This window comes from Siniperca chuatsi, linkage group LG8 (genome assembly GCF_020085105.1).
Source record: "Siniperca chuatsi isolate FFG_IHB_CAS linkage group LG8, ASM2008510v1, whole genome shotgun sequence".
In the NCBI taxonomy this organism is placed as follows: Eukaryota; Metazoa; Chordata; class Actinopteri; order Centrarchiformes; family Sinipercidae; genus Siniperca; species Siniperca chuatsi.
The window spans coordinates 8,647,348-8,669,880 of NC_058049.1; the positions used below are offsets into that span (position 1 = coordinate 8,647,348).

General features: G+C 40.2%; 1 protein-coding gene across 1 annotated transcript in view; it reads right to left on the bottom strand.

The window, feature by feature from the left end:
• Positions 1–22,533, bottom strand: part of fgfrl1a (fibroblast growth factor receptor like 1a) — a 70,036-nt gene that overhangs the window by 30,090 nt on the left and 17,413 nt on the right. Inside the window, exon 3 of the mRNA XM_044205316.1 lies at positions 10,080–10,352. Within this exon, the coding sequence (XP_044061251.1) occupies positions 10,080–10,352 (273 nt within the window). The remainder of the gene's footprint in view (positions 1–10,079; positions 10,353–22,533) is intronic.

Genomic DNA, 22,533 nt, shown 5'->3' on the forward strand with positions numbered 1-22,533 from the left:
ACACACCTGATGCCTCCAAACAAAACCTGTCTGGTAGAGCTCATTTCTTCTTTTACAGTGACATTGTCTGTTTCAAATTACATATAATTTCATAAGATGTTTCAATCAGCAGTCATTTTCTGTAATCAGTCTGCCTTTTTCACCTCAACTATGTTAAATGTTTAAAAATACAAGCGATAAAGCCTTTTATCAAACTTCCTGGAGCTGAGATATGGCACGGTGGCAGCTTTAAAAAAACGAGTTTAGTCTACCCAGTTCTTATACAACCATGTGACAAGAAAACATTGAATAAGCAACAAATTCTTTATCAAATCCAGATAAAACACTGGCTTTGGGATACATAGCTGAAACTGTGATAAATCTTTTGATAAGTGGAACAAGTTTTTCCATGCCTGGTGCTTTTTCCTGCTTTTTTGCTCGCTCTGAATGCAAGCGTTTTTTTCCATTGCATCCTGCCTGCTTCTTGTCAGTGAGGTGAGGTTGGAAAAGCCAGATGTAACTGCTGGAATCTGGAGAGGGACAAAAGGAGACTGAAGGGGGAATCTCTGAGCATAATTCGCTCTTCACGTTGTCATTAAGACATCAAAGCGGCTGCAGAAGATATGGGGCTTTTCAGCGCTGACACAAATGCATTCTCGGGGAGAGGAGTAACGAATGAGAGAAGAACAGGAGAGAAAAGAAAGAAGAGAGAGGGAAGAGGAGGAGTGACGGTGCGTGTTGAAGAACCAGTCTTTGGCTTTGATGAGGGCGCAAGAGCAAAGCAGCAAAAAGCAGACAAAAGTTTCTAAAACTTCAAAAGAAGCCTTTTAGTAGCGCAGGTCCGCTTTCTCTTTCTCCTTGATTCTTCCATTCTTTCCTCTCCCTCCTCTCTTCAAACATGTCTTTGCTAATTGCCAGACCCTGTTCTGTCCTTCGTAGGCTCTCCACTCCTCTCAGGTCTATTCAGCAGGGGGGTTGTTACAGCGGGGAGGCCTAATGACCCGCTCTGAGTGGGACAATGGAGCCTGCAGGGCCAGCAACAAAATCCCAGCCCTAATGAGAAAAGACTCCTTCAGCGAACAAGCATGTCTGTCAATAGACTGGCCTATTATGGAGTTACAGGGTGGGGGGTGGGCTCGGGGCATAGCGTGTGTTTTTGGTGTTTAAGTCATGGGTACATCTGTCTATGTATGTGATAGAGACATAGGAAGAAAATCAAAGAAAGAAATAGGAAGAGAGGGTGTGTGTGTGTATATATGCATACGTGTCTGTGTGTGTGTGTGTGTGTGTGTGCTACCTCCTAAGGATAACAATAGTGAACAGGACAAATCCTCCAGACCGCATAATGGCCACTAAGCTTTCTATTCAGAAGTACACAGCTCCCCTGCTAACTGCTCTGATCAGACACGAATACTCATTCACACTCCTTTCCTTCCTTCCTTCTAATATTTTCTGAATCTCTTTTTCTCTTTCTCCTCATCCTTCTCTTCTGACTTCCTGTTCTATCTATCTATGTATATTTTGTTCTTTTATTTATTTTCAGGGGCAATGCACGTTGATCACAACAGCACCGTAATTCTGCCAGTGTTAGCCAAAAGGAAAATTTTCAATATATGTTTCTCGAATTAGTAAGAAGAAATTTCAATATTTTTTAACTGTAAAATATCCCGCTTAGAATCTGTCTTGGTCACAATTCTGTAAAGTAATGTAAGGAATCCTTATCAAAAATTTAGTTTAAAGCTAGAGTGCAGGACTTTTACATGTAAATGAAGGTCTGTTACATTTTTTATTTTTCAGCATGGTGTGAACTCGTTTGGCAAGGGCTTGAATGTATTAGACGTTCAATTATATTTAAAAATCCTGCACTCTAGCTTTAATTCCTCTTCTCCTCTTCTTGCATCTTCTCCTCTTTCCTCTTCTCTCCACCTCCTCCCAATCATTTTGCAGTGTGTGTGTGTGTGTGTGTGTGTGTGTGTGTGTGAGTGTTTGCACTGATGAGGTTTTGGAGAGGTTAACCCCTCTGCCGCGAGAATGTGGAGTCGTTGTTCTTGCTGTGTGAGGGCCCGGGAGTTATGCAGTAAATGATGCTGAAGCACCTCGTTTCCTTTCAGTTGTAGGTGGGGTGGGGTTTTGGGTTGGTGGTGGGTGGTTGTTAAGTGGGTGGGGGGTGCAGGACACATCTCCTATAAGCACCACTCTAAGAGCAGTGAGTGTCTCCTTGAGAGGATTTGTTGATGCCTTTCACATGTCTGAACTCTCCCTGCTTGATCACTACCTCACGTTTACTCGCTTCATCACTTACCTCACTGCAGAAATTGATTAGCTGTTTGATACAAATTAACGGTAATTATCATTAATTCAGCACTAGCACTAAACTTGATGCAGCTTCACAACTCCCAAGATTTTGTTGCTTTTCTCTATTTCACATGATTCTCAAACTGTTTTTCTTTTTCAGGTTAGTATCTTTGAATGTATCAACACTACTGCCAATATGATATCTGACCTTCGGTATGGATACAAAAACAGTACTTTATATTTGACACCTTGCTTTGAGAAATATAATCACTTTTTTCTACAAATTCCTTTTCTTTACTCAATAAAAGAAGCCAAGGTTCTCGAATGTTAAATATAGTCATATAAGAGTCATATAAGAACCAAAATAAAATGTTCTAAAATTGTCATTTAAATCAGGAACTATGTGACCAGAAATTCAGCTTTTGATACTTGGTATTATTGACACATTTCAAAGTACTGAGGTTGGATATCAAACCCTACTAGTAACTGATAAGCATTTGTCATTAATATCTAATATTTATATGTACTACATTTTAATAGTTCACTTTTGAAATAATTTTAATATTCTGGTAATCAATTATTACAATATTTCTTGGGTACAGAGCAACTTCTCCACTCCATTACTCACCGACTCTTTCTGCAGCTCTGTTTTCTCCACTCTTGCCTCATTATCACCAATGATTCTCTCAGCCGTTTTCTCCTCACCCCCTTCTGCTTCTGCCTCCCCCTCTCTTTCCCTCCTCCTTTCTCCCTTCTTTTGTTACTGTTGAACTCACACTGAGGAGTTCGGTCTTAATTACATTAAACAAACTGAGGAACTGAGACACTTTAAAGCAGCCCACATCCTCAAATATTCAGTTTCACATAATTTTAGTCTTATTTAGGGACAGAGTGTACTTCATGATATGAGTAATAGTGCACCAAATGACCCGTGTTAAATTCTGCTACATTTGTACTTAATATACTTATATTCTTTACTCAAAGGATGTCCGCTATGCCAAAACACACACACAGAGGTAAAGCTGTGTTGCTGTGGAAACCCAGAGTGAAAACACGTTTGCTTTAGACTTTGAGAACAGCTGGCAGATGAAATGAAAGGCAAATTCAACCCTAAAACAGAATTTACTAAGGATGGAGGTGAAGGAAGAGACAGAGCGAGGGGTAGGTAGCAGGACAGTACGAAAAGAAGAATTGGTTGACTTAATGCATGTAACTTGTTGCTGCTTCCCTGTCTATTTTTGTTGATTCATTCAAAATCAACAAAAAATAAACTACACACGTGGTGTCAAGTGGGAGAAAGTGGAAGCAGACGTGAACAGTTTTCCATGGTTAATATGTTGTGTTCACAGTAAATCTGACTTAGCACTTCTGTAGCATCAGAGCACACTCGAGTGAGAGAAGGAATGTAATTCAGGAAGCTGAAATGAAGAGATTTCAAGCTTCAGTGATAGACAATAGCATTTAAACTCCCCGACGTGTGCATTACTTCTGTTTTAGGGTGGATTTCCCCTTCAGAATGACTCACCGCTAGGGCCTTGAGAAAAAGGCCCGCTGACTGACAGATGGCATCTCGTACGGAGAATTGAAGTTAAAGCTAGCAGAGGGTATTTAAGACCCATTAGGGGTCTATGAGAACTTGACTTGGCATACAATCAGTAGATGCAAGCCACACTCACTTACTCACTCACTCACACACACACACACACAGAAATGCACATACACAAGTGTTAATGGAGCATGAAGGCAAACAGAAGGGGGAAGAATGAGGGGAGCTGAGAGACACTCGAGAGAAAAGACATCTTCTATCGGCTGATGGAGCAGGAGGAATACGACCACAGGACGGTTGTGAGAGAGAGAGAAGAAGAAAGAGAGTTGAGTTTGGAAAGAGAGAGGACAAAGAGAGACACATCTGAGAGAAGGTGACAAGGTGTAAGAAATGAGACACCGTTTTGGTGAGGAGGCGATGGAAGACAGTGAAACGTTACAAATGCACAAACCTTTTAGGGACTGAGTCCTTATTGTTTTTTTACAACACAAATTACTTCTTGTAAAAATTTGTTTTCAGTGATGTCCTCGATATGTCATTGTTCCTCCATATTTTGGATGCTAAATACTTAGTGTTGAGTTGTTTTCCACTACACTGTCTACAGATTAATCAATCAGTGTGGAGATACTGTGAGTGCTTCCTTTCTTTGCTCTCTTGATGAAGTTTGAGTTTCGATAGATACAGTAGATACACCTCTCTTTATCCCTACAATGTTTTGGATTTAAGCGTGACATCTCAACCTGTTATGACATGGATTTCCAAAACATCCATTATTATTCTTTTTTGTTCTCCAGACTTGTTGACGTCTTCAGACTGAAGCCAGGAAAAAACAGAAGCTTTATTCTTTCAATTCAATTCAATTACATTTTTTTTCTCTGTGTCTCCCTCCTGTTCATCTTCTTTCCGTCTCTTTGCTGAAAGTGAAACGAGGCAGAACGAGAGGATGTGGGACAGACAGCCGTGAAATGGAGGCCAGGGCCCCCGAGGAGTGTGTAATCGTGTAGATGTGTGTGTTTGTTCACATCTGTCTGTGATGTGTGTGTATGCATGGAAAAACAACTGAATGTTTTCCTGTCCTGTCTTGTTGATATGTACGTATATGCACAGAGATACAGCACATATATCTTTGTGCATCTGAGTGTGTTTGTCTCAACTGGACTCAACAACGAGGCGGAAAACAGCTTTTGAAACTCGACTCCATTCTTTCTCCCCATCTGTGGCTCCACAATCCCCCCATGCTTTTTCATATGAGCACGGACACACACACACACACACACACACACACACACACACACACACACACACACACACACACACACACACCAGCATGTTTACATCTCTATTCTCCACAGTGCCACCCTGATTTCCGCAGGAACAGCTTTGTCTACCTCGCTGTAAGGGCGGCATGTTGTTACAACAGGAGGACCAACATGAACCGAACAGTTCTGATGCACAGCAGCACGGAATGACTGTGATAGTGAAAACAGAAAAGCTCCTTAACTGGAGCTCCAAAGCCTTACAGCTGATAAATATGCAAAAGTTGTAATTGTATGTGGAGTTGTGTACTATATGTTTTTTTTCTTTTTGCACTTATGTCTGTTTGCACTGATGTTGTATGTGGTGTCCTGGCACAGCCATTCCATCTGTACTGAGATTAATTCCACCAGCCTAGCTGTAATAAAAGAAACTTGAACTTGAACTTACACAGGGAGAAACACAGGAGAGAAACTAAACCACTTGATTGAGACCCCCCAAACAATCCCTGTGAGGCCTCAAACCCTCAACTGAACACTAACCGAGCGGTTCCTGCAAACCAGCATGCTGCAGCTCCAGGTTCACTCCATGCATTTTTCTGCCATTAGTGAGAAAGCACTGTGTAACCTGAGCAGAAGAATCTGGCGGTAAAAACACTAAATCCACAACACACATGCACACACACACACACACACACACACACACACACACACACACACACACACACACACACACACACACACACTCATTCAGAAACATACAGCAAGACAGGCACAGCTACCCCAGTGTGTTTGTAAGTAGGTGAGTGAGGGTGAATGTGTGAATGAGATTAGTCTGCAAACCTTGGCCACCTCTACATCCTCTCCAGACGAGGCACTAGATATCTCAATTAAAAACTCAGAAATTTGAGAACACAAAAACAGAGGAAGGTATCAGGATGGAGGAACTGAGGGATAGAGAGATGATGTTGGTCTGCAACCTGATCTGATGTGTTAGTTTTTGGCCGGAAGACAGCTGCAGTCTCACACATGCAACAAATCTGAATGAAGGAACGTGATTTGCTTTCAAAGAACTGGATGCTCATTGTGAAATAAAAGTAGACTGAAGCAACAATTTGAAACCATTTAGTCTGCATGCAACATCACATTGAATTGACACACAGGACTAAGCTGTGTGATGTCAGGATGTCAGTCTGTATTAAGTGATAATAGATTTTAATTGTGTTTAGCAATGTTAGTGGACTATTCCTGGCATAAAACCGCAGAGCTTAAATTGAGAAAATGTAGAACAGAATCATTTTTCTAAAACAATCCTCTTTCAAGTTTGGGTATATTTTCCATTTGTCACGCTTCCTCTTGCACTTCCATTTTTCTTCTTTCAATATTCATTAGTATCTGCCGCTTGATGAACATAAATCACATACAAGCTCATTTATTTAAACACGTTTAAACAAGTCACGTTTGATATCTTTCTCTGTCTTTTATGACCAGATGTCAGCTGCTATGGCAGAGCTCTTAAATCACTGCAAATCTTCTCACCAGTCACTTATATGAATGGACCCGCATGCACACACTCTCAGACAAAAGTGTATTAATGAACATTTTCATTAAAACTCTGCAGTTTCACGTGCACTGAAACACACTCTAATACACCCACATACACACACACACAACTCCAAACCGCTTCCTTCCTTCTTACGCACGGTTTCCCAACTCTGCTCCAGACACGCTCCCATTGTCATCACATCTGGTTTGAACTGTAAATTTTCTATCATTCACTCCTCTGGGAGGAGGAAAACAATATCAGAATTTCATACAAGCATGTAGGAGAGACAGACAAGAGAGAAAAAGAGAGAGAAAAAGAAAGAGAGAGGGAGGACGAAATGAGAGCTCTCCTGGCATTCAGTTTTTGAAGGACATTGAAGTTTGTTGAGCAGAAAAAATATCTTTCTCAGTTTCACTTTACTGGTGGTCCCATAAATCTGCGCACACCAACGCATACATACACACATACACAACCCTTCAGATAAACAAGCACATATATATACACACACACACACACACACACAGACTATTTACTCACGCAAACATTTGCCAACCCACACACAATAAAAGAACAAACACTTCAAGGAATCTTCTAATTTCCCCTGCCAACAAAAGCCTGCCTTCACAAAACGCCTCTCCATCACTTCCAATCACTGGGTAGCAGTACAGTGGATATTTTACGGCAATCAAATGCTATTACGTCTGGGGAAAAATGGGAAACTGTGAAAATATTGATACAAATTAAGACATGGTCGGAGAAAAATGAGCCGGCCGACTGAGGAAGGAGGAATGAGGGCCGAGATTGAGTGCTAATAGGAAAAAGGTGTTAAAGATATTTTGGGTTAGAAATTGAGAGGGAAAGACAATAAGTCACAGGTGTGGGCTCATTACTGTGAAACGAAGCGGTTATAGAATAATTACAGCAGGACCACACAGGAGAGGAGACAAGATGAGATGAAAGCAGAGAGAAGGAGGAGAGATGGGAGGAGGCAAAGCACAACAGCAGAGAGAAAAACACTGAACAGAGCAGCAGAAAGCAAAACTACAGTGATATGATCTTCATCTAGTTATAAAGCCGATGAACACAGGCCATCACTTCTTAGACAGAGACAACAGTACCCATGCATCCATCGACCCCCCCCAATGCTTTAAACATCATTGCCTATGCAGATTGTTCCAGCTATGAAAACACCGCTTTCCACGCTAACTGCCTCTCTAAGGAGATGCTGTGGCATGATTTCGGGCTTGGATTACAGGGAAGGGTCATCTTTGAAGGTTAACCTGGTAGAGCACAAAGTATCTCTGGGTACCATTTTTGTAATCTGCATATGTAGTGATGTAGCCTCTGCTTTGATGACAATTTAAAGGTGAAATTGTTTTGTCAACTACACCTATATTGTCGGAGGTGCATTACATTACTGTAGGTGGTCCTTTGTTAAAGAAGGAATGTTTGAGAAATGAAATGGTCATTATTTCACATAGGCTGGCACTCTTTTGGTGTGTTTTTATTCATTGTGCTGAATCTCAATTCCCAACGAGACTAACTTAAATGACAAACTCCTGCCTCGCTCATTTCTGAAGCATGTGAGTGTGCATGAATATGTGAAAGTGAATGAAAGGGACAGTGAATGAGAGCGAGTGAACGAGAGAGAGAGAGAGAGAGAGAGAGAGAGAGGCAGCAGCTGTCTGTCTGGATGACCTCACCGGCAGCTGCTGCCCCCCACCCCTGCTGCCCTCTGTATGCCAGTTTGCCTTTGAAGTTCAGGTCAAGACCGATACAGCTTTGGATCGCATATCGATAATGATTACTGGAGAATAAAAGGATATTATTTACTGCCAATATTCCAATTAATTGTACCAACTTCGATCCAAAAAGTTATTCAACTACAACTGGAATGCAAACTTGACAGAAACAGAAAATGTAATTTCAGGGATAACCGGGGGTAAAATCAGCTGTTTCATTAATGTAGTTTGAGCACAATAATATCTAAAAACCAACATGGATTCCCTTTCATAACTCTGTGTTTGTTAATTGGTCTCGTGTCACAAATCATATCAAAAACAAAGCTATGCAACGTAATTTAAATTCCAAGATTTATCAATACACTGTAAACATCATCCACCACCTACAATCTTTAAAATACAGAAAATATCGGCTGGTAATATCTGTGTCGGAGCATTGTACTCAAGCCCGTCTTTGAAGTGCTGACGCTTTTCAGAGAGCGATGCTTTAGTCAGATTCTCTGGAACGCTGGAACCTGACACACACGCACACACACACACACACACATTCATACAGAATGGCATGTAGACAAACACATGGAATGATGCACACACATAGAGGGGTGTGGAGACACTGCAGCACACAGACACACACTGACTTACATGTGTAAATGTGCACTGACACACTGTCTTATCGCCAGGTATTTTGTTTACATGGATAGGAGTTGAGGGAAGCAGCTATTTGAGTCCTGGTATAGAAAGGAACGCACCAGTATTTGAGCAGCAAGGTTGTCATAGTCCACAGGGTTACGGACTGCAGCCACCACATGACATCTCATAGTTTGTACAACTGAGATACATGAAGATATACACACCCAGACACATTGACAGCCAACTCAGCTTTCTGGATGCAAAGTTGAAAAATAATTATGAAGAGAAAAAAGAACAACGTGTCTTTTATAAAGATATCAAAACTGAGACACACACACACACACAGACAGACGTGACATTCCATACTACACTGACGCAATGTCCTCCACACAAATACAACCCGTGGAAAAACAAAAGCTTCTTCTTTGCAAACTCTGATTCAGAATCATGTAGGAACACATAAGCACAACAATTGTGGTCACAAACACAAACAAGCAAAAAAAGTCAGACAAAAGAAGAACTGTATAATGGCCCCACCAACCTAATCCGGCTAATTATATCCTAGAAACTCACACAGCAGAGTCAATGGAAGCAAGCAAGTAAAGCAAATAACAAAGAAAGACAAAAAGAAAAATAAAGACTGAAAAATCATGTGTCATGAAGAAGAGAAGATTTTAGTACAGTAGACCAAATGCAAACTTAAAATAAGCAAGAGAGGATTAGAGAAATAAAAGGGCAAAATCTTGAGCTTTACTCGTGGATGGCTGGTTTTTATCGGCCTGTCATCATACAAACATACACATAAACACAAAAAAATACACAAAACTCCACACTGCTTCATCAAAAGACTCATGTGGTTTTCCTGTACAATCACAAGTCTTCCTCCAAAAGAAGTTGGAGTCATCAGTGTAAGTGACGACATTGGTAGATTTATTGAAAAATGTTGTTTAATAGCTTTTTATTAATATGTCAAGTCTATAAAAGTGTTTTTTAGCACTGGTGCAGTTTATTCATGTTTTGTTGACTTAATCCAAAGGTTTGTATTGGTGTCTCATGTTGCAGTAACAATGTTTTTACAAATCACTTACCAATAACGATGAGTGTGTAGTTGATGTTCACACTGCCAAACCCGTTGGTAGCCTTACAGATGTAGGTCCCTGCGTCCTCAGCCTCCACCTCTTTAATACGCAGAGCGTGCTGTAACACCCTGAACCGTGTCCACCCACTGTGGATGTTGCGGCCATCTTTGGTCCACATGATGAGCGGCGGGGGGTCACCCTCCACGGGACAGGGCAGCTTCATGGTGCGACCAAGACGGACGCTCTGCCGGTGGGCCACTCGCTCTGACACCCTGGGTGGACCTTAAAGGTGGGAGAAGAAAAAGAGAGTTATTGAGATTATGATTATGATAAATAATTATCTTTTTTCACTACCCCTTCACCACTCTACCCCCTCTTCAGACTAGTTACACAAAGTTAGAGATTACTACAGGAAGTGTAAACAACCAGGTTACTTGAGTGCATGTAATCCTGCTAATGAAACTTTTCACATTAGCTTACAGAAAATTGTTGTGTTTTTTGTTTCCAGCAGCAGCAGCAAAATCCAGTTGTCTGAACTGGGTAGAACTGGGAATCACTGAGTAGTAGTTACTGTAGTCCACACTGTTTAGATCTTTCCCTTAATAGGTAATTCTGACCCACTTTAGCAGAGATACAATATCTTAAGGACTATGATCCATTGAGGCATCAAAAACTTTCTTCATTCTTCATCTTTCTATTTTCATTCCCATTCGATTCCAGATACCAGCCTGGTATTCAGGTTCAGGTTATATAGGATTGCAACTAAAGATGATTTACATTATCAATTAATCTGCCGATTAATAGTTTAAGCTATGAAATTTTACAAAATAGTGAAAAAATGCCCAAAGTGACTTCTTTGAATATCTCATTTTGGCTGACCAACAGTCTAAAACCTAAAAATGTTCAGTTCACAATAATTGATGACAAAGAAAGGCAGCAAATCATCATTTTGGAGAAGCTTCAACCAGAGAATGATTTGCATTTTTTCACTATTTCTGCTTGAAAAATGACTGCAACGATTAGTCGATAATCAAAGTAGTTGACAACTAATCAATGAATCGACTACTCATTTCAGCTCTCAGGTTATATTTAAGCTGTTCCATTTTCATACTTATCACTGACATTGTATTGAGGGAAAACCTGGATGTACCCATAACCAGATTAATGCACAAAATGTGTGGTTTCATAAAGGTCGCTGCTTCAACACAGCAAAAGGTGTGTTGAGGGATGGAGGCATTTTGAGGGAAGTGTGTGTGTCAGCAGGTTTAGGATCGAGGTTAGAATGACCTGAATGGCCTATTCTCTTGACATGCCCCCATCTCCACGTTTGCAGCCATGTACCTCTCATTTTCACCACCATTCTCAGAACCAAAGAACCCTCCAAAATGGCATTTAGCACACAGGAATTATCCTTTAACCTTTAAGAAGTTTATAACGGCTTAGCTAAAACATTGACATTTTAACACAGACAACAATAGAATCCCCAGAGAGCAAACACAAAGCCAAGCTAATATCAAGTGAGATGTCGTGTCGAGACATGAAATCAGCCGTGACCTTGACCGCTCAGTAGCCGGTCTACTGTGAAACTGCATACTAGAAAAACAGAGGGGGTGAAGGAGCAGGCCCAGGATTGACTGGGAAAGATGGGAGGAAATTAGAGAGTGATGGAAAGAAGTGGGGGGTGGTGGAGAGAACAAATAGAGGTGAGGAGGAGGAGAAAGAGAGGAAGGAAGGAAGGTAGGTGAGAAGGGAGGAAATGAAGGGAATGAGAGAGGATGGAATTTAAGGGAGTAAGTCTGAGAAGAAAAAGGGAAAGAAATATGGCCGAATAGGAGAGTAGTACAAAGAAAGACAAACAGGAAGATAGAGAGTCGGAAGCAGGAGGTGTGTAGGAGTTTGCAAGGTTCTGCGCATACTGAACATCTCTGTTTGTCTTCTCATTACTCCTTCTGGGTTAAAACAATACCCTCCAAATATAGTACGAAAAAGCACATAATAGGCCACCATGTAGCGAACAGAGTGTCCTAACAGACTACAAAAGGCAATTGTATGGAAAACCATCAGAAAACAACCAACCTCAGGTCATGTCCTGTAGTTTAAGAAATATTTAAAGGACAAAGGGTGGTTTGATCTGAACAATGTGCCTGATAGAGGCTTATCTAGAAGAATACATATGGTCTTATATAGTTTAGAAACATATGTAAACACACCTCAAATATAAACATTTAAGGTGTGTTTAATTTATTGCCCCCTTTGTCTGATACTTTCTTATCACAGAGAATTACTGTACCCAGCCTGCTGCCAAATATTGAGTATGGAGACTTTTAATTTGTCCATAATTAAGCCCAGTGAAGCAGATTGTGGAACAAATTAGAAGTGGATGGCAGGCAAAAACAACGTGCAGTATGTTTATAGAAATAAAAACCTGTTTTGGACGACCCACTCTACCTCCTGAACAACTGGATGGATGTTTAGAATGGACAATACAGGTTATAATTTTACTTATCAAGTAATTTATGGATTTAATGTCTTTGTTTTCTCTTCCACATACATAAGTTTAGCTTATTTAAAAGTCTGGTCTTCTGACAGATTGTATTTCTTGCCCTGTTAGACTTTTGTTTTAGTGATGTGGTCACATTCCCAGATCACAGCAACTTGGTGTATAATTTGTTATTATTACTAATAGGAACGATGACTTAACCCAAGTTGTAAGAGTTATTCTTTGACATTTGTTGTTTTAAGTACAAGTGAAAGACTTCTTTTCCCATGAAAAATCCTCTGCCGCACAGGTAATTAGCTGCATTTATATACATGTAATTTTACTCTTTTGCATTTCTTTAGGAAGCACTTGGGAGTTAGCATGAGCAACAGTAAGTGCCATGGCTTTGTAGCCTTCCTGCTGGGTCTCAGACTTCAGAAAATTCAAAGTAATTGGCCAGCAGTCAAAACAAGGATCTTGATTTATCCCTCCAGTGTGCAGCTATAGATGTAGGAGATGAATAAGGTGAAGTAGAGTAGTATACATAAAGCTGATTATATATAAAAGGAGAACAGTTACAGTAGTCTTCTAGTATTTGCTGTCACGACAAGCTGTTGTTTTAACAGGAGAGCAGGAGGTGGACACAATGATGGATGGATAGAGGTGAAATGTGTGAAAAAGACATTAGTCACACAGAGGTATTCACGGGAGCCTCTTCTGCCTCCATCCTTCTCGTTTCTGGAAGGGAAATGTGTTCGTTCAGCTGTATGGCTTTCTCATCAGGGACCAACAGCTCACTCTTTCTCCTTTTCCTACGCTCTACCTCTATTTCTTTCACTTTTCTCATTCTCTTGCTCTTTTCTGCTATTTCCTTTTTACATACTGTACAGTATATCTCCCGTTATGATCCCCTTTCTCCTTTTCTTTCTTTAACTCCTGTTTCTTTCTTTCTTTATCCCACTTTCATTCTCTTATGTACGTATTCCCTCCTTTCTCTATATTAACTGTCCCTTTAATGTTCCTATATTTTCTTTCTCTATATTTATTTCTTCTTATCATTCTTTCTCTAGCAGATTGATAGCTCATTCCCCTGAACTCTTACCACTCCCATGCTACCTCTCTCTTTTTTGCCCTTAACCTCTTGCTTCCCCTCACTACCTCCTCCTGTCCCCTCTTGTTCCCTGTCATCACTCTTTTCCTCTCTCTCTCTGCCTCTCTCTATTTTGCTCTCTTACTCCCTGCTCTCTCTTTTCTCTTTCATCACACTCATTCACACCATCCTCTTTCTCGTTCAATGCAGTATCTCTCCTTTCACTCCTGACTGATTTACTGGTCTCCTGCCCTTTTCAGATCTGCACACACACACAGACACACACACAACTTCCCCAGTTTCTTTCCCAGAGGATCACAGGAGCAGGACCTCTAACTGAACCTCTCAACTTTCGACAGTTAACCTCTCCTACATGTCTCCCCGATGAAGGGAACACACACTAGCAGCCTCCTTTCCTCCCTTCCTTCCCCTCCTCATTGCGGTCCTCCTCCTCTTCCACAGTCCACGAGTGTAGGTAGGTTAGATGTGCACGTCTGGTATTCTGCCTAATGACAGGAAAACACAGCCCACGTCAGACACACACTACTCCCACAGAGGCAGAACCTTCCAGCTCAGAACTGCACATCCTCTGCATGGATGGTGGCTGAAAGAAGGAGTCTGAAGGCCAAATAAAGCAGAGCAGCGATCAGTTCATACCATCTGTTCTTTTACTGGTTACTCCCAAAACAACTGTAAATACACTGCTTTAATTCCACTAATGGAAAAGTTTGACATTTTGGGAATTTTTCCAGAGAGTGAAAGGGTTGATACTACTATCATATCTGTCTGTTCAATGTGAAGCTGGAGCGCGGAGCGGGTTAGCTTAGCTTCGCATAAAGACTGGAACCAGGAAGAAACAGCTAGCCTGACTCCAAAGGTGACAAAATCTGTCTACCAGCACTTCTAAAAACTCACTATGTCATTTGTTTATTCTGTACAATCTCTGGTCTAGCATATTCCAGTCCAGTCTAGTCTAGTCCACACTAGTGTATCAACGTTGCGTTTAGGTCAGTCTAGTTTAGTCTAGTCAAGTCTAGGCCTAGTCTAGTATATTCTAATAACGTCCAGTCCACTCTGGCCTCAACAAATCCAGTTTACTGTAGTCCATTGTAGTCTAGTACAGTCTGGTTCAGCCCAGTTTGGTCTAATCTAGTCATGTGGATTAGGTTTCATAGATTTGTCTAGCTCTGTCTCATGTAGATTAGTCTACAGATATTAATTCTGATACTAGTCGTCACATTCAAGTGCAGACAGACAGTTTTTCTTGCTTTGGCCAACAAATACAACCAGTACACCTTTCATTTTAACATGCTAACATTAGCAGGTATAATACCGTAGAGTTTAACATAAATTCAGTTTTAGTATGTTTTCTTTGGTTCTGTGTTCTACATACTTCTCAGAAATTCATAGATCATTACCAGCTAATGTCCGCTGTTTGTTCAAATCTGACTCTCTAATGCCTTTCACAGATATTTCCATGAGTGAAATTTTCTTACATGAAAAAAAAATCAATGCCATAACTTGCTGACAAAGTAGGATTTTTAACATATTTTACATTAGAATGAGAACTCTAAATGCCTCTATAACTCTCCAACACAACTGAGGTTTCTTAAATAGTTTTAGCAAGTGCTAAAAAAAATACTCGCTAATTTAGTAATTTTTTTTGTGTTGCATATTTTGGCAGTGTGTGACAGTCAGGACTGCCCTTTATGCTTTGGTTTTGGATTGAGAGTTTGTTTTTTAATGCCCTTAACGTTCCACTGGTCTTAGAGTCAGATGGGTCTGCAGAGTCCAACACACCGTTGTTGTTGGCAGGGAAGTGAGACTGGAGTGAGAGGAGAGAGCTGAGGAATGCTTTTGATGGAGTGCACTTAACAGCGGGACACAGCGTTAATGTACTGCGCAAGGTAGAGGTGTGTGTGTATGTATGTGTATGTGTGTATGCATGCCAAGCTATGCTGTGAGTTTCTCGAAAGGTTGGAACACTGAAAGACAACTGGGTCCTCAAGAGGTCATCATTATTATCAGATCATATCGTTATAAAAGTAATATTTAACTCTTTCTTTCTCTCTTGTACTTTTAACTAAGCTCAGAATTTATAAAATTGGCAGTGAGAATTTGTGTGTGCACTACTCAAATTAACCCAATACCCGTAAGTCCGCTATTTACGCAAGACTTTCAGTGAAACCTATAATCCCCTGCTGTTATGCTTTTGTGTCTGAATTCTCTTTACAGCCTGAATCCTGCTATCACTTCAATACTTTCTAAATAGATTATGACAAGTGGGACTGCTTGTTGTGAAACGCCACATCAGCTGAACCAAGTTGTACTTTTTTCATCAGGCTGCTTACACTGACAGATTTAACCCAACAAAAACTGTCTGAGATCTTGCTGATTGTCTTTCCTTCCCTAACAGTAGTTCACTTACACACACACTCTAACACACTCACGCCTTTCTTTGGCCTGAGGCAACAGGCAGACTGACGGGTACACATTAAGTTGTCTTCTTCAGGCGCGTGCACACACACACACACACACACAGATAAACTGACACTTTCTCCCTGTCACTTCCACCCCAAGAATAGGTTAACTGCTGCTTGTTACTCTGTCCTGGAAGTTAACACTAGGCCTGAGGCTGGGCAGGATACACACACACCCTTATACACATAAAAACCTAAGGCTTACACTTGTCTCACACAAACACACACACAAAAGAAAAACACACAGTGGCCAGGAAAACTTCTGAGTGGTTGGTACAGCAACCTGATCCCCTGAGCGACTCACACCATCGGCTTTCTGAGAGCACACACACACAATCCTTTTTTATTTGTTTTAATCAGATATTTTATGGCCTGATAATAATCTCAGACCTTTCCTAGAAATGTGATTTCTTCTTACTTCCTCTCTCTTTGCTCCTTTCACTGCAGCTTTTCTAATAGCTGGTTATATTGTTCCACCTTTCTTCCCTTCTGGCTGCTGCACCTGTCTGCTTTTCACTGGAGGAAAAACGTAATCAGGATTTGGAATAAGAATCAATGCTGGTATTTAGAAGAAACCTACCAAACAAGTTGCTGTGTTTGAAAAACTTGTATAAGATTTAAACTCAAAGATTTCCCTAAACCTCCTTTAGAATTAACACTTCACACACATAGAGACAGTGCCCTAACATGAAAGTGTAAAAGTTATATAAGACTGCCATACAGTCATGCTCTTCCTTCCAAAAACAAAGACCAGTGTTTAAATTTCATGTTAAAATTTTATGTTAATGTAATGTACCACAGAACTTTTCCTGTTGGGTTTATTTAATATATTGGCAAGAGAAATAAATTTGCTCAGACTAAAAAAGGTATGAATCATTTTTAATGGCACACCCCACCCAAACGAGTATGGGAGAAAAGATTTATGAAGACGATTAATTTAACTAACTGAGGGAAAAGGAAAAGGCAATTATGGGAACATTTCGCTACTTTGAAATCTCGCCTTGTGTTTATGCAACTGTGGGAAAAAATGTCTATATTTGCTATTAAAATGTCAACCAAGCTACTCTTTGCATAATTTATTGTAGCAGCTATGTACAACCTAAAGCTAGCTTGTGGCTAACGCCCCCATACATTTTAATAGAAACTGCTAACTGTTAATATGTCGCTCTGAAATTAAGATCTATTTTTGAGTCATTATAGAATAATGGTTTTCATTTGTTATTGAATGGTCTGGTTTGAAACCATTAGAATACCCCCATGACTCATGACTACAACCCTCAGTATCTTTCATGGGAAAATAATAACCAGATTAAAACGTCATTTTTCAGCTCCTGCAGTGCAAATTCAGTGATTTTACAGAGAATGCATTGACCAAGCAGCCACTTATGAAAAGAAGTATACTAGCCAGGCTACACTCTGGCACATGCAAGTAAACAATATGTTTATCTTGAAAAACTGGTGATAAAAGCTTAACAGTAACACCTTAAAACACCTGCATCTTTTTCATCACTTCCGTTTGTGTCCACAGAGAGGCTGAGGAAAACAAATACTACATCTATCTACATACATCAAGGTTTCTGTTTTTCATAAAATCATGCTTAAATACAAATATTTTTTGTTTCGAAAAATCGAATAAAAAAAAGTCAAGGCAACCTGTGAAACCTGCAGTCTAAGGTCCCAAAATAAACACTGCAGTAATTTAATCTCATAAAGGGAAGATGGAGGATAATCAAACATGGGAAAAGTGGAAAGGAGGCTTTTGAGGAAATCGAGACAGAGAACATAAAGTTCTGCTAACCTGAGGGCGGTTTGAACCTAGAACATTCTTTTAAAGCTTATAAAGGGCTTTATGGAAACCACATCATGCACAGTATGCACTTGTGTTAGTGTGTGTGTGTAATAACAATGATAGCAGAAAAGACATACTTGCACACTAATACACACACACACACACACACACATACACACACCACAGACATCTATGCAGAGAGTTAAGGGATGGAGTGAAGAAGGGATAAAGAGAGATGATCTAATCCACACAAACAACTACCTGCTAAGATTTGAGGATTTACAGGTAAACTGCGCACTGGACAAGAAACTGACATTTTAATGACTACCTTGGATAAAAACCGTACTTTGCTTTCTACAACCTTGTATTACGTTTACATCCTGTGAGACAAAAAGATAACAAAAAAGATTGACAGAGTTAGAGACATCCTCAACGGTCCATTAACAACTTGCAGTCATGACTTGTTGAAAACTGATCTGGTAGTCGCTCACGAATGAAGACACAGAAAGATGTTTTCTCTATGACTTCTGTCTTTCATGGACAGAGGTGAGAGGTAAATTAAGATTTTACACAGTTTGAAAGTGAGAATATTAAAATGCCCAGACACATCTCCTGTGATGACAGAGTGTCTCCATAACATCCATGTGACCTGACAAGGTTTGTTTTTACATTACGGATCAAGTTATTTATAGACTTTTTGAATCTCTGAAGCATATAGTATATGCTATATATAGACATCAAGAGAGCACTGCCTGATTACTTCATTTTTTTAACTGGAGGAGGAAATGGTTTTTGCAAGCTTTAGTGCCACTTTGGCCAGATAATAAATCATGTTTTGTAAGATTAGTGTATCTAGGCAAATTTAGACCAGCAACTTATAGCTCCTTAACGAAGGGACAAAGAAGGAGGGTAAGAAAGAGATTTGAGAAAGAAAAGGTGAGCAGGAAAAAGACTGAATAAACGGTGTAAGCAGGCAAAGCTTGGGCTGAAAGTAAGTCAAAGGCCATAAGTACTATTCCATTCCAGTGTGTGTATTTGTGTGTGTCTGTGTGTACATTTTTCCTGGCTGTATGGAGGCTTAGGACTGGGTTTCATTTTAGGGCAAAAAAAGACCTGAGACAGACAGGGAGCAGACGCTCTGATCAAGCGGCAATTACTAAGAAGTATGACAGCATACTCAGCTTACTGAATCACCAATGTTTAAGCATTAAATATTTCTCAGAAATAAAAAAACAATAAATCTAGCAGGCGCATAAGATAAACTACCATCTCCAGAAACTGGGGTCTGCAGGTCTCTGACAGCTACTGTATATTTAAGGTGCTTTAGCACTACCAAGACTCTAGAAATAGAAAAAAAAAGATGCAAAAATGCACAAGCATTAAATTATAGACAAATAACATCAGGAAACTGGTGAGGAACATGATGTCCGATTCTGTTTGGTAGATCAGATACAAGTTTTGCATTTAAGGTCTTACAGTTAGATACTTTATTTTAAGACTTAGAGGATACACAAATAAAAGAGCAACATATTTACACAGAGAAAAAAATTCAGACATGCAAACAGCTTCACCATTTCACTCTAGCCAACCTTCACCAGTCTCTTCTGACAAACACGTGTTAGGCTGCAAAGTCTGTCCCCAAAAGTGCAGCAGTGGCAGGTGTTGTGGTTGTATGTGAGGAATCCGAGGTTAGGTCAATTTACTTATTCAGTCACTGTCAGGTTACAGTCACCAGCAGTGGACACAACTTAGCAATGACCCTCTGAACCAAAGAACAATTAAACATACCCTTTGTGATAAACAACTGCATTTAGCTATATTGATCTCAACAGAATGGCCATTGTAAATAAAAATCTGTTTGTATAGTAAGTATACTGTGTGTGTGTCCTGTATGTGTGTGTCTGTGGAGTACACCGTGCCTTGCAGATAAGGCAAGACATAGTTGGCGCATGATAAGAAATAGTTAACACTCTTGAGTGTGTGTGAGTGTTTGTGTGCATGTGTGTGTGAAGCAAACCGGTGTCCTCGACCTTACTTTTATCAGCAATTTGGAGGCAGACACTGTTACTCATTAACAGCAGTGATAACACACACACAAACATGCATGCACGCATGCATGCATGCACGCACGCACACATACACACACAATACCACCAACTGCTGTGGTCCACTTTAGTGATAAAGAGGTGAATATTTGCTGTAAGGGAGCCTTTCATATTGACATAACACATATAAAGGAGAGAGAGAGAGAGAGAGAGAGAGAGACTGGTTTTATAAACATCTCAACGGATTTGGCTTCCTAGCAGTTAAATAATTGCAGATAAGATATAAAAGGGTTATATTCAAGTAGGTGATCCTTGAAGGCCAAAACAACAGACACAGACACTTTTGTCATCTTCAACGAGTAATTACTTAGGGTACATTACAAATATACTGTACTGTATTTAAGGTAATTTATTTGAGTGTTGAAGTTTGAAGTCATTAAGCAAATAAAACCTAAATGCAAAAGCGGTTGTTTCAACAGCATTTCAATTGCTATATTTCAATGTATTGTTAAGACCTGCCTCATATTTAAATGTAGCAATTTAAATGTTGTTGATAGACATTTTTATGTAACCTAGATGTCTAAAAACCAAGTTTGGCCCAGTTTTAACACAGACATCTAGACATCTTTTGACCTGCAACTCACCAAATCAATACTTGCTGGGTCATCATCTGAATAAACATTGCTTCTGTCTCTCCTTAGCTTATATTTCTGCCACTTCTGACTTTGTTTTCTTATGTTTATGACATAGTAACGGAGGTTTAATCTGTTCCTGTTCTTGCATATTACATCCCTGTTAACAGTGTCAGCTACATTTGCGTCTTTACGTTCTGTAAGTAAAACTTTATTTATATAGCACATAAACCAGGATTATAAAGTGCACCATAGTTAGAAAAAGACGATAAATTAGCGAATAAATAATTACCACACAAGAAAGAAGAACTAAGGACTTAATTTCAAATGAAAAAACAGAACCTTCTTCCTCCTTTATTTCCTCCTCCTTCTCCACCTGTGTGTTTTCTGATTCACTGGGTGGGGAGTCAGACATTCCAAGCATGCACATAACACATAACACACACTCAGACATGCACACGCACACACACACACACACCCTTGTGCCCCCCTCCCACATTCCACACCAATCCTCAGCCGTGACTAAATCCATTTGTTCAGCTCAGGTCACTGTCTCATCTTAGCCTACTCTGCATGTGTGAGAGAGAGAGGGGATTAGGTGTGTGTGTGATTGCATGTGCTTAACCTACATCTCTCTATTTCTAATCTCCCCATGTTGATTGACATCTAAATGTCTCCCAACGTCTTAAAAGGAAAGAAAACTGCAAAATGAAGAACAATTCTACTGACGTCTTACACAAACCTCAAAGTTGTTACCTTTAACCCTCAAAAAACAATGGCGGTTGCCTCAGCTCTAACAACCCTGCTTCATATACATCTCAGACATTTTTCAGTTTTCACTTCACTTTTACTAAGTAGACAATATGTTGGGACAGTTCTGGGACAGGGCCCAGTTTCCAAAAGCACTGTAAGACTAAAGATTGGGTTATGCTCAAAATGAAGTTGTTTGAACGCTATTTCCACGTCTGAATGCAAAAATGCTTATAGCTGTTCTGAACAGCCACACTTAATGCCGGAGCAAAAACCCTGCAGTCATAGAGAGGCGCGAATCAGAAATACTTTATTGATCCCCGCGGGGAAACTCTTTTGTTACAGCAGCTCACTATCACTTCAGTGCACACAGGAATAGAAGTACTAAGCAAAAAATATAATACACTATAATACAGGTCACAAAATAAATTAAGTACCAAGTGGGTATAAGTATAAAATAAATGTTAAGTACAAAGTGGGTTTACCGGTTGATGATAATAATACGGTATAAGGTAATAGTGCATGAACTGTCAAGTTAAGTGTAGCTTATTAAGATTATAATGAGACGGAGGACATTACACAGCAGTAATAGAGGTATGAATAAATATCAATATCAATAAATAGGGAATTTTAAACTGAAAAGAGTATATTGCACAGGAGTATTAACACAGAGTATTGCACAATTATGTCAAGTATTGCAGAGATGTAATGATCAATGTCCAGTTTAATGACTTCGGGTCATATAGACTGACACTTAGAGGGAGGAGTTAAAGAGTTTGATGGCCACAGGCAGGAATGACTTCCTGTGGTGCTTTTTGGGGGGTTCCGCTGAAGGTACTCCTTTGTTTGACCAGCACGTCATGGAGTGTGTGGGAGACACTGTCCAAGATGGCATGTAGTTTGGCCAGCATCCTCCTATCTGACACCACCGCCAGAGAGTCCAGCTCCACCGCCACAATGTCACTGGCCTTACAGATCAGTTTGTTAGCGTCCGCTACCCTCAACCTGCTGCCCCAGCATGCAACAGCATACTGTATAGCACTGACCACCACAGACTCATAAAACATCTTCAGCATTGTCCGGCAGATGTTGAAGGACCTCAGCCTCCACAGAAAATAAAGGCAGCTCTGGCCCTTCCTGTAAAGAGCTTGAGTGTTCTTAGCCCAGTCCAGTTTATTGTCCATGTGTACTCCCAGGT